At 38.8% G+C, this 13,202-nt stretch overlaps 1 protein-coding gene across 3 annotated transcripts in view; it reads left to right on the forward strand.

Annotated features, from left to right (window-relative positions):
- Positions 1-88: 88 nt before the first annotated feature.
- Positions 89-13,202, forward strand: part of NKTR (natural killer cell triggering receptor) — a 42,715-nt gene continuing 29,601 nt past the window's right edge. For all 3 annotated transcript variants that reach the window (XM_010561410.1, XM_010561419.1, XM_010561429.1), the window contains exons 1-2: positions 89-328; positions 8,755-8,829. In XM_010561410.1, the coding sequence (XP_010559712.1) occupies positions 271-328; positions 8,755-8,829 (133 nt within the window). In that variant the 5' untranslated portion in view covers positions 89-270. The remainder of the gene's footprint in view (positions 329-8,754; positions 8,830-13,202) is intronic.

Consider the following 13,202-nt stretch of genomic DNA (forward strand, 5'->3'; position numbering starts at 1 on the left):
CCCAGGTTGATTCCCCCCCGCCGGCCTCCTCCCCGAGCCCCGCCGCCCCCCCTCAGGCACCCGCCGGGGGTTAGGAGGAGGAGGAGGAGGAGGAAGGTGTCGCCGGGAGTTTCTGGCAGCTCCGCGGTGTAATTTTACCCTTCGGTGGGGAGGGAGGGAGGAGGGAGGGAAGCTCGGGCGGGATCCGGCGGTGCGCGGCTGCTCCCCGGGGCGACTCTTCTTTGTGTCCAGGTGGCGAGGACGAGGGGCCGGGGGGGGCTGCCCGCGGCCATGGGGGTGCAGGACCGGCCCCAGTGCTTCTTCGAGATAGAAATCAACCGGGAACCAGGTAAGGCTTGCGTCTCTTGACACAAGCGTTCCTCTCGAGTGTTGTGGGGGGTTTTTTGTTTTTTTGTGTTGTTTCTTTTTTTTTACTACATTTTTCGCCTTAATAATTGGCTCAAGCCGTTAGCGATGAGTTTGGCCGCTGATGCGTTATTTCCGAGTTAGTTTTTAGTAACTTCTGATGTTTACTAGGGTGCCGGATGCTTTTTATTCTCTCTTGCGTTTGATTTTTATTTGTATACGTGAAGAGAGAGGTTCAGTGAGGCCAGCTAACACTGTTCTGAAGATAAAAAGCGTTCTGTATTAGAACTGTATCGTGTTATGTATTATGCCTTTACAGTTGTATAAACTATGGAAAATTGGGGCAAGTTGTGAGGAAACTGGAGAGGTACTCCCAGAAGTATTTTTAATCATAACAGTAATTAAAACTGGAAAGGGACCTCAGGAGGTCGTCTGGTCTAAATCTTTCCTTCTCCTGCTCAGAATGAGTCTTCTGAATGTAAATGGAGAATTGACTGTAGAAGCATAGAATATCTCACCAGGTGGCCTGTTTAAAAAAATAATAATTAAAATAAATCCATCTCTTAACTTGTATTTTCCCGATGGGAAGTGTAATCGCCTGTAAGTGGCAGACTGTGAGTTTTAATCCTGGAATAGCTACTTGATTCCCTCTTCTGTTTTCCCCACTCTGTAAAAATGGTCGTACAGATTTACTTACCCATCTTTTTTGAACATGAATTTATCGATGTATATTAGTTGTCTGGCATATACTCGGTGCTTTATATAGCCACTATTTGTCTCTCAGAAAAATGAATAAATGTGATGGCTTCATTATGCTTTCACTTTCATTTTCTGCTTCAATGTTTCCCTGAAAGCCTTTGAAATAAGAGTTTATATATCTGCATTTTCAAATTTCAGTTGCATTCAAAATGTAGCTGTAACCTGTTTGGCTTGCTTTTTATTTTCAGCAAAATTTCAAAAGAAAGGTTCAGTTCTAACTTCAGTGACCTGATACGGCATATCTATAAATCTGTTGCTATTTTAACTCCTGTTGGAGTTATTTTAATTAACAGTGCCTTCTCTGAATACTTTTATTGAAGAGAAAAAAAATGTTACTGTAAATGGAGTTTTAACATTTTTCTGTTCCTTTAAATTCAGATTTACTATGGGATGAGACTACTAAAAATGTTTGGGTAGGTTTCCAGTTTAGGAATTGTAGTTTGATGGGATTGATTTATAGCAAAGACAATTCATTCTTCATCTAGTTTGCTTTTAGTCTTTGTTAGGTTTTTTACTTTTGACTCTCCATCTGAAGAATCTCTCCCTGCTCTTTCTTTATGCACATGTTCCTGCTCCCATCTCATAATACCTCTTGTCACCTGCCTTGTCCCCTCCTCAGCCCTGTGCTGTGCATCACGAGTGAAAGTGGATAACCTTGTTTTCCCTCACATCTACTTGGGTTTGATGACTGATAGCGGTGTCAGAGAGGAATTGCAGTGTTAGTGTTCTTGGTGGTGCAGAGCTTTGGTTACCTAGAGTAGACACGGGGCTTTGGCTCTGTTCGGGCTGTCTGTATTTATTTTCTGTTTAAAATAACAGTAATCTCGCAGCTGTATATCAAATTCAGAGCCCTGCTGTTTTTATTGCACCTGACTAATGACTTGTATTTTTGCAGGAAAACGTGCCAATTTTTAAAATGTTGGTATGGGGACTTGTGTGTAATCTGGTTATACTACTTTATTCTAGTGTCTGTTTATTAATTCACTATGCAATTATGTCTTGGGATTTAAGGTTATAATTAAAAAGCTTAAACGTTGCTCTTTTAGCTGTAAGGTGACCTTCAAAAGCTGAATCAAGTGTGAATGATAAAGCAGTGCTTCCAGATGACATGAAGCACTAACTCTGAGAGATGTACTCTCCTGCTGATACTAGTGAGGTATTAACTTTTAAACTGCCAGCAGATTTCCAAATTAACGTTTTGCTTATTTGACTTCAATACAATAAGCTGATCTGCTTGTTCATTTTTATTAGATGTAAGGAGAAAGAACTGGGGAAAAGAGCAATCCTGCATTTTGCTGCTAGCCAAGAAATAAGACATTGCCCCCACCCTGTTTACACTGAAAAGCTGAACTAACATCTCTCCGCAAAATTCAGAGAATAAGAGAACATGCCTCTCGCAGTACTGGAGACGTCTCTTTGCCTGCAGAATACAAAACTGTGTCATTTTAAACAGTGTAGGTTGCTTGGAGTCCAAAAATGTTCCCCGACGCAGCTGCCAACTCTTAGCTTTCCCTTTACAGACTTTGCTTACCCAATGTTTGTTGAAATACCTGTAGCAATTAAAAATAAGAGATCAGTGCACAGACTAGATGAAAAGGAGCAGCAGAAGGTGGTGTGTGTGCATATGGGGGGGGGGGAGCGGACTGCAGAGTTTGAATTAGTTTTACTCTTTAACTAGATCCCTTGGAAAATACAGGAGTGAAAATTGTAGCTTTGGTTGTGCTTTCAGAAGCTTTATTACAGCTTTTCTGTCCATATTTTAATTTTATCTACAGAGTCTTGGAATAAAACTTGATGCCTGCTTGTATGTGCCTCTTGCAGTGGAGTAAACTTTGTAGGCTTTGTGTCTGTGTCTAAATTTAGGCTGCTTTGAGTAAGTTGCCTGTTAAGCATTTTTTAATGAATGCACATGGTGGCTCATAATTTTTAAAGAGTAAATGGAGAATAAATCGGGAATAAGCATTTATTTTGATACTAGCACAGACAGCACCTCTCCCTTCTTTTGGGTCCTCCCTACCAATGGATTTGGACACATACAGCATGCACACAGGAGTAAACTACTTGCAATATTCCAAGAACTTTGGGATGGCAGCAGGTGCCTATTTAAATAATTCTGGCTTTACTCTGTGATGCAAAATCTGTGTGGGGCTTCAGTCTTCCAGGTACTGTGGTAACTAGAACAGATGTCTGACTAGGGTGTCACATACATAGTCTGCTGCTGTAGCAGTTCATGTGGCCATCCAAGATTTTCTTCACACATCTCCCCTTCTCGCTCCCCACCCCCCTGACTGGCTTTATCCATCGTAAAGTATGTTATCTTTACTCATTTCTCATTCACAGAAGAATTTTCCTTCTTCTCATGTTTGGGTGGTTTGTTTTTGTGTGTGTGGCTTTTTTTTTTTTTACTTTTTTTCCTCCTGTCTTCTGTTGCTGTTTGACCCTTTGCTCACTTTTTCATTCTGCTTCAGTTTCTTTCCTTCCTGGGGTATGTCCCTTCCCTTATCAGTTGTCTATTCTTTCATTACTTCTCTCCTTCCAGTCTCTTTTACCTAAAGTTTGGGTTTTTGGGGGGATTTCAGCTTCTATGAATTTATGCAAAATAAGCTCCACTGCAAAGATCATTGTAGTACTGTGCCTGCACTAGTAGAACCAGGGATGCCTCACGGGATTTTTTGTTACCCTTCCTGAGGACAGAAACTGTTCTCAACTATCATCCCATTAACTTTTAGCCCTTTGAAGGCAAAAAGTTGTAGATTGGCAGAAAATAGATCAGCACTTTGACTCTGTCCATGAACCGAATGGCAATCCAGTAGAGTGCAGTACGCTAGGAGCTGAGGGGGGACCCCTATGGGTGTGTGAGGGAGCTAAGGTGGGAGGGAGCTGGTTTAATAAAAATTGTAATCCATGATACAGAACTGTTGTTGTCAGTGCAGAATGAAATACTCTGAAGACTTACCTTGAGGTCTGCAACAAATTGGATAAGTAAATGGAAGAGCAAACTGATCAGCCTTTTCTGCTAGGAGAAGACCAAGGGTGGTCTCTCACTTGCATCTCTGTGAAACTGAAGAAAGTAAATTTTTGTTCTGTACAATACTGAAATATGTTTGCTTTTGTGGAGATAATGGAAGATTGGAACGGAGGGTGCTTCAGGTGGTAGTTGTGGAAGACTGGGCTTAGTAGAGAGCTGGGGAAAGAAGTTTTGGAAAAGAAAGAAGAAAGGAGGCTTCCCTTGTAAAGAGTGTAAGGTGGAGTAAGGAAGCATTAACAGAGTGTTAATGTGTCAAGACTTTTTAGATGCAGCTCAGGGGAACTGGGACATCCATTGTTTTAACTGATGTTTTAAATAAAATCTGTTCTTTCTCCACAGTAAGCTTTTATTTTTCTGAAAACTGTAGCCACATTTCTACTTTAAAGCAGTCTGTTTAAATTTATATGACTTAGTGTTCCCAAATTTAGGGATAAATAAATTAATAAAATTAAAATGAAGTCATTTTAGTGAGCTGTTATTTAAACTTGTATGCAAATCTATCTAAGCCTTTGGCAGACGTCCTGGTCTCGGTCTGTAAGGGATGTGCATCCCTGTATTAATGGTTGTAATCCCTGCTTTCTCCTTCAGCAGGATGTTCCTGTTGATAGACAGGGAAAAGTGCTTCAGTGGCTTCTTACTTGGTTTGCTCTAAGAAATTGGGAGAAGGCAAAACCAATATATTTAAAATTATTTTTTAGTAATTAGGTTTATTTTGGGAGTGCCTGTCTGAAATTGACACCTTTATGGCCTAAGCATAACAATCTAGCAAAATAGTTTGTCTTACATGGAAAATACATTCAGGCAATTTCTGTTCCTCTCCCAAGGTTGTTTCTAAAAAGTTAAGCAGCTAAATAGGAGAAAGTCATTGGATAAACATTTGAAATCAATGATCGTTTTAATAAACTTTGCTAGCAGGAGCCCTTATTACAATATAGCATGGATATTCCTACCCTGAATTTTTACCACTTAATTTGACTCAAGTACTAGTTCTTTTTCAGCTGAAAAATTGGTCAGGGGTTCAAAAACAAAACAAAAGAAAAACGTTTTCATCTTTCAATTTGAAAACAGAGTTTTCTGAAATTGGATTATTTCTGGTCATTATGCCTTCTGATTTCTATAATTGGTATAGCTCATTAGCTACAGATAGCACTTCATGAAATCAAACTTCAAAACATCTTGACTTTATATATGCATCGCTTACTGTATGTAATTACCAGTAATGTAAATACTTCTTTCAACGCTTACTCTAATTTCTATCAAAAATATCTTTAAATAATAAGTTAAAAGCCTGCTAACAAATAAGAATACTTTATCAAAGTATTGTTTTACAAATAACAGGCAAATGTTAAGTTATGATTGGATACATTTCTGTGGTGTTGGCTAGCACAAAAGGTACAGTAATGTACTGTGAAATCTACGCTGTGGTACAGACGAACATGTCTTCATAGCTATGAGCTGGTGAGAATCAGTCTTCTATTGAGAACAACACTAAATTAAAATTATAGTGATGTCCTGCCTGCTCATGTATTAAAATAAAGATTTTAATTGTTTGTATAACTTCCTTGTGGTACTGGAAGATTTGCATCTCAAGTTAGGTGAGAGTTTCATTGTTAAAAATATAATCCCAGCATCTTTTGCCTTAGTCTAGAAGTGAGGTGTCTCTGCAGGCTCTTTTCTTGGCTAAAGCCGACTGAGGAGTCCAGATAGGTTTGTGAGCAGACTTCATCTACTTGAATAACTCTTCTTAGCAATTTTTTGTTTGTTTTAATTTACTATTAAAGTCTTATGGTTAGTCACAGAAAGCTTGTTCCCTAAGCAGGTAACTTAACCTTTGTGTCAGAGAAATGAAGCTGAAGAAAGTATTGGAAATTTTCTCTGTACAGTGAAGGTGGATCATTTTGGAGAAGAGGTGTCTGAATCTGAGGAAATTAGTAGCATCTCAGATGCTTTTTTTTAATCTGTGTTATGTAGCATATACCTCAGCTCCAAGTTTAAAATGACTTTTTTTTTTTTGAGGAAAGAGGTAAGAGAAAGATTTGTATGGTTTAAGTATACTTTTCATACAGATTTCTATTTAATTTTTTTATTAACAGCTGTTATTTCATATGTATTTATCTGATCAAGGTGTGAAAATGTGTTTGATCTTTCTCTGGCACATTTAATTGACTGTTTGTCAGTGGAAAATATAACCTTACAGCGATAATGGTATTCATGCAGTTTAGGTAAAATACAGATAGTAAGCCACCAGATGGATACACAGTATGTGGTTTGTGTATTATAAGCACATGGCAACATATTATGTAGCTGGATATAACAGGGTAAGCACTGCTTTAGGTTATATGGAGGAGAGATGTCCTGATCTTTTAAACTGGATTTATAGTCTTTTGATGCTGGATATGTGCATTACAAACAGTTTGTAGGAGTTGAAAGGCACAGGAAGCTAGCAGACCTTATTATTGACAAAGCATGAGTGAAAGATACTGTTGAAATCATGATGCCTTAGTTATGAATGTATTTTTCCACGTTCTGCCTTGACATCTTCAAGAACTTGAGATGACTTTCTTCCGCCAGAAGACAGGTGTGGTTGTGTCTGATGCTTAAGGTGCTAAATATGGTGTGTTTTTTATGTGGGACAGGGACTTGCAACCATAGGGCTTCTACAGTTTATGCCTGAGGGCAAAAGTCCCTTCTGGAGCCCATAGGCAGCAATGCCTATTAGTTATTTGGCAGCTGTCACCTTGGTAAATCAGCAGCTTGTCTTTATTTCTCCACTCTTAGTAGAATGGGGATAATGATAACTTCTTCTTTGAAAGGCATTGTGTTATTTCACATCATGAATGCAAGAGGAAATCTGTATTTGCCTTTCTAAAGCACTTAGTCACTGTTCAGTTCAGCGCTTTTTGCAAGCAGAGGAATGGCATTTCTGTTCTCCTGAATCCTGTGCTTATAATGAAAATTGGTAATTCTTTTACTAAAGTGTCTTCTCTATTGTGTTCTCTGAATGAATCTTCAATCTGCATGGCTTATAATGGTTTCTTCACTTCCAAATAGCTGTCTCTTCATAGTGGTAGTTACAGCTACCACTGTTTAATGTGGGGTCTTTGAATATTGGCTATTTCTTCATTCTTTTTAGACTGTCCCCACCCGTTTTCTTCAGATTTTTTTTGTGCTGTAATGATGAATGCTCAGAGAACATTCTTACTGCAGTTAATGAAATGGAGACATTTCAACAGCTGAAGGCATCTTGAATTTTTATCTTAAGAGTACAAAATACAGGCAGTCTCTGTGGTTGGGGTTTTTTTTTTCTTCCCTTTTTGAACCAACAATTCGCCTTGCTGGCAATTGTATACATTTGGACAAAGCCCTAGAATTGAACGCGATTTATTAGGAGCCTCTCAGAATTTTTCTTGGTGACAAAGTTTTAAATAAAAAACATTTGAACTTAAGTTATTTTTTTTCTTTAAGGGAAGGAAAAGCAAAGTAATTCCTGGAGTAGTTACTTTTTTTAAGTTATCTTTGGTAACTTAAAACCAGTAACCAGTATGCACCACTAGAGGGTAGTGCTTATTGACAGATTGTTACTGGTCTTGTAATGCTGGCCAACGGTGTGGCTTTTACTGCTTTTTTCATAACCTATAGAGATATATTTTTCTTTGCTAATTATGTGGTTTTTAATATTGTGTTTATTGTAATTGTATTTATGTATTTTTCATGTATTTGAGAGCTTGGTGTGTTTTTTTTTTTTTCTTTAGTAATATATGTCCCAGTATCTTGGAAAATAAAATAGAAAGTGTCAATCAGTTCTAAAATAGTTTTTTTTTTTTTACATTAAACCATTCTTCAGCAGTATTTTAATAGTTTTCCAGGGTGCATAGCATAACTGCCACCAATAGCATGGGGGTAGCTGTACTGAGGGTGAGAATTGCTCTGCTCGCTTTGCATAGAGGGAAAGTATAATTTAGTTCATAGTATCTAGCAAGTGGAGCATTAGTCCTGAAATTGCTAGTATTGTTCTGTGTTCTGCTCACCTTTCATCTTTCCTATTTGGTTCATCTATTTATTTTATTTTATTTTTTTTGAACTAAAGGATTTTAGGCCAAGAGTCCCAATGCATCTATAATCCTTAACACAGTATGGGACTAATTCAGTTGGGCTTTTTAGGTAATGATCACAGGGAAAACTGTGGAAATGTAATTATTAATGTATGTGTATAAACATAGTACTTGGGGGAGTAGGGGGGTGGGGTGGAATTACTCCAGCTTTCTGAGCACCTGTGTTTATGGCAAATCTTTTTCTTTTTCAAAATAGAAATGAATTGACAGGATAAACTATTTTAGTAAATCAATTTGGCTTTCCAGGTTCAAATCAAAATGGAATCATGGGGATTTTTAATAAATTAGATGTAATGATATTACTTCATTTTTTTATGATTATGGTATTGTTTTTTCCTGCTGCTTTTTTTAATGTATGCATATTTGAGATGTTTTCATATTCTGCTTGATAAAATAACCTTCTCTCAGAAAATTATATTTCCAAAACTTGCTGATTTATTTATATGCAGATTTTCTTATATCATTATAAAGAGTTAGAAAACTGTTTTGTTTTGTTTTTTTACCTTCTAGTTGGTCGAATTATGTTTCAGCTCTTCTCAGACATATGTCCGAAGACTTGCAAAAATTTCCTTTGTTTGTGCTCGGGTAAGTGACATGCTTATATTTAAGATTTTAAATGTTTCTTAAAATTATTATTTGTTTATGCAAGTATAAACCACAGCATAATAACAATGCTGATCACTTTTTTCTGGTCAAAACAAAGCTGAGACTTGTTAGTGCTAAGAAGGATTTGAATAATGCATAGCAGGAAATGGTATGGTATTCTGTAACTCTGAGTTAGAGTAGTGGAGATAATACATGATTACAGAATGCAAAACTGAATTTAGGGAACAAAATTATATTTTTTTTTTGTCCTTAATGTGGCGCTGCTCTAGGTAGAAGTGATTGACAAGGCTGAGACTATGGTGAAATTATTTATCAATCAAGTTACACAAATGTGATAAAGGCAAGCAGTTCTTTAGGATTCATCAGGGCTTTAGGATTTATCAGGAGAGACACTAAGTTTTAATGTCACTGTGCAATATAATGGTGACATTTGACTTGGGACACTACATAAAGCTTTGAATATGTATAAATTTTTTCTTATATAAAATGTCGATTATATACAATAAAATTTTAAGTGTATTTCAGGTTCATGGAAGTGCTACACAGGGATCAGAGGACAGGAGCATCTATTAAATCTGAGAAGACTTTTTAATTTTTAGCTAAATGAAGGACTATAAAAGGGAATATGATGGTCCTTTAGAAGTCTTGGGATTGTTTGGTGGGAGAGAGGAGAGAAGAGATCTGTGAAATCAAAGGAACAGCACTGGCAAAAGAATGAGTATAATGTAGCACCCTCCAGCCCATTTTTTTAAGCAGGACTTAACTTTTTCAAAATGGCTTCTAACGATTGGAAGAGTAAGGGTAGTAAGGGTTTGGTGGATTTTTTTTGGTCTGCTCTGTTCCTCAGGGATTTTTCAGCCGTAAATTGAAGATTAATCCTGATTATTATAGGAATTGGTGTGTGTTATTTATGCGAAGAATGCATTCTGTGTCTCTTGGTGGTCTCCTGGTCTTTTATACCTGAATGCTCAGCAACTTGCAGTATACCTTGAATTAACTATAGCAATGAAGCTTCTACCTTGTATATGAAATAACTCTTCTCCAAATCGTTAAAATGTTCCAGCAAGACTTTTCAGGCAGCATTTTAATATCTGAATTTAGTGAACAGCATTTAGCTAACTGGTTATATGAAACAAATTTGTTGATACCCTTATGCAGTAACTTCTTAGTTCATCTTGTCAGAGCTGAAATCCCAGAATGTGATGCATTGTAGATAATCTCTGTAAAGATTTAGAAGAGCTTTATAATACTATGAACTTGTGGAAGGTACAGTACATATCTCGGGTTTCGAGGTCTGCATGGTGATGCCCCCTCATTCTACTATGCTTTCTGATTTTTTTATCACATACTTAATAAAGAGATACTTAGGGATAGACTGAGAATGGGAAAGAATGGTACAACTCTCATAAACTTCCAATGAGTTCCCATTTTTCTATCTTAATCAGAATAGATTACAAAAGATAAGAGGTAAAATACAGTAGCAGACTTAATAGCATAATGTCTGAGCCTCGTGTTCTGTAGCTCTGAAGGATTGTTTAAATCCTTAAAGCAGCTTTGCTAGAAGAATGTTAGGTAAAGGAAGGAAGAGATGTTGGAGTTGATGAGGAATGAAACAAACAAGCAGAAGAAAGAACAACTTTTAAAAAAAAAATTTTAAATCTGACTTCTTTGTATTGCATCCCTATTTGAATTCTGTTCTACAGCTGGCTGTACAGGTTTCACTGACATCTTCAGCTGGAACCTGTCTTTAATTGGAAGAACATTTGAAAGTAAGCACAAAGTTAGGAGGTCTAATCTTGAGATCAGACTTAAAAGCTACCTGAAACATTTGTTTCATTCTTGCAAACTGTGTTTGCTACTGTGTACTCATAGGATAGAACAATGATTTGATATAGGATAGAACGATGATTTGACAGATTTATTTAACAACTTGCTAAGAAACACATGATAATTAAATTCTGCAGGGGAGAGAAAAGCATATAGAAGAACCTGAAGTAATTTCATTTCTTTTGGTGAATGTAATGTTTAAGAGAATTAAGTTATATTAATTTCTTTTGCTGGTAGAAGCCATCTCTTTTTCTGCCATAGTAGTTCTCAAACTTGAACTCACGATGGCTGAGCTTGGAGCCGAGGGTCGCATGGCTAATATTAATGCTTTTCTTATTTGCGCTAATTACATCTGTGTTACTGTTCAGTTTGCCTGAGGTTTTTTTCCTATCAACTGTTCTGTCTGGCTTTCTGTTTCTCCTTGACAAGTTCTTCCAGTGCACTTGTTACTGGTAGTTTATCTGTGTTATGCACTCCATTTTCTCTGCCCTCCTGCCTTGTACTGTCAGTCAGAACCTTGACTGCCTCAGCATCTAAACTGAACGCTCTACACAAGGATGTTGTCTCCTGCATGGTACCACAGATGAGAACTGTGGCCAGGAGCGGCACGCCAGGCTTATGGTCATCCCCAGTCTTCACAGTAGGATCCAGCAGTTCTCTGGTACGTACTTCTCCCTGTCCCCATGGACTGATGTAGCATTCCATTTGGGCTACTGCCCATGGGCAAGGGTTTGCCTCAATCATGTTAGAGGACCTACAAAGCCTATATTCAGAAGAGCAGCGGTTTTGTGATGGAAGACAAAGGTGTACTGGGAGAATTGCATTGACCTCTGGCAACAAGAACTGAGATGTGAAGGGTTGCTTTAGATTTTTAGAGTTGTGAGCTGCTATACCATCTTCAGAGGCCAAATAAGTCATTTGCTTCCAGAAGTCAGGCTCTCCTGACTCCTGCCACTTTTCACAGCAAGATCCATTGGTAGAACTTCAGTCATCATAGAAGTGTGAGTTCCTCTCAGGTATATCTTTTGTCCTTTTCTTTTGGTCTTTGCAAGAAATCTTTGAATCATTGGAGCTTTACTCAATACAGCATCACTTTCAGGTGCTGACATGTTCTTGTAGCCATATGTGAGGTCTGTGCTCATCTAAGGAGGTATATTAGCTGTATAATAGAAAGCGGATGCTATCCCATTCTGGACCATGTAGTCTACATAATGGAATATCTTAGCAGCAGACTGTGAGCATTCTACACTCCTGTACTACATAAATTCAGGATTCTGCATGCTAGGCCAATCCAGCATGTTCTTTTTCCTTAGACATGTATGGGTACCCACCTGCATTGTAGCTGATAAAGGCATCACAGCTGCAGAGTCCTATGTGTTCTTACTTTCTCAGGGTCAACCCACCACATGGTTGCAACGGAATAATGCATTAGCTGAGGAGGGTGCAACATAAGGGCCTTTATCAAAAGCGCCCTTCTTCTTTGCAAGGTAAACTTTTGCTCTCATGCCCTATTAACACCCTGCACTGCCAACCCAATCTGAGATATTTTGCATTAGGTGCCCAATAGCAGTCTCTGAGATTATGAGAAGGGAAGCTCCTGACAAAGCACCAAATAGCAGATGGGCTTGTGCTTATTCAATAGGTGGACTGACTGAAGGACTTGCAAATGCAGGTTTGCAAGTCCAGATGTTTTAATTTAAGTGCAAGGAGCCTCTTGCTGTCAAGGCAGACAGCATTCTTTCACAGTAGCCAGGTCTATCTCTGACAACAATGTCAGGCTGCAGGAAGGCAGCCAGAATCACCCTGTCCTCCTCCATCTGTTTCTGACAAAAACATCCTGGCTTGCCTCACAGAGATTATGGAGGGAGCAGCAGGCACGATGATGGGCACAGCGTTTCAAACACGGGTCTCCAGTCTTTCTCTTGGGGCATGTCACTTTGCCTTGAGACAAGTGAAACCGCTCTTCACAATCACACAATGGAAGCACACAGCCCAAATCAAGTTGCTGTGAGGTCCATAATAGTGAGAGATCTCACTCCCATAACAGGGAGAGATCACTTGCCAATTAACATCACAGGCAAAACAGACTCGACTTGGGGAAAATTAATTTATTACCAGAGTAATAAATAAGAGTAAATCAGAGTAGGATGATGAGAAATAAAACTAAATGTTAAAAACACCTTCCCCCCACTCCTCCCTCCTTCCCAGCTCAACTCCACTCCCAATTATCTCCACCTCCTCCCCACCAGTGGCACAGGGGATGGGGGTTGTGGTCAGTTTATTACGCGTTGTTGCTGCCGCTCCTTCCTCCTTGGGGCAGGACTCCTCACTCTTCCCCTGCTCCAGCGTGGGTTCCCTCCCACAGGAGACAGTCCTCCACAAACTTCTCCAGCATGGGTCGTTCCCATGGGCTGCAGTTCTTCACAAACTGCTCCAGCGTGGGTCCCTCCCCAGGGCTGCAGTCCTTCAGGCACAGACTGCTCCAGCGTGGGTCCCCTGTGGGGTCCCAAGTCCTGCCAGAAAAC

Source organism: Haliaeetus leucocephalus, unplaced genomic scaffold (assembly GCF_000737465.1).
Source record: "Haliaeetus leucocephalus isolate CR32 unplaced genomic scaffold, Haliaeetus_leucocephalus-4.0 Scaffold0, whole genome shotgun sequence".
NCBI classification, from domain to species: domain Eukaryota; kingdom Metazoa; phylum Chordata; class Aves; order Accipitriformes; family Accipitridae; genus Haliaeetus; species Haliaeetus leucocephalus.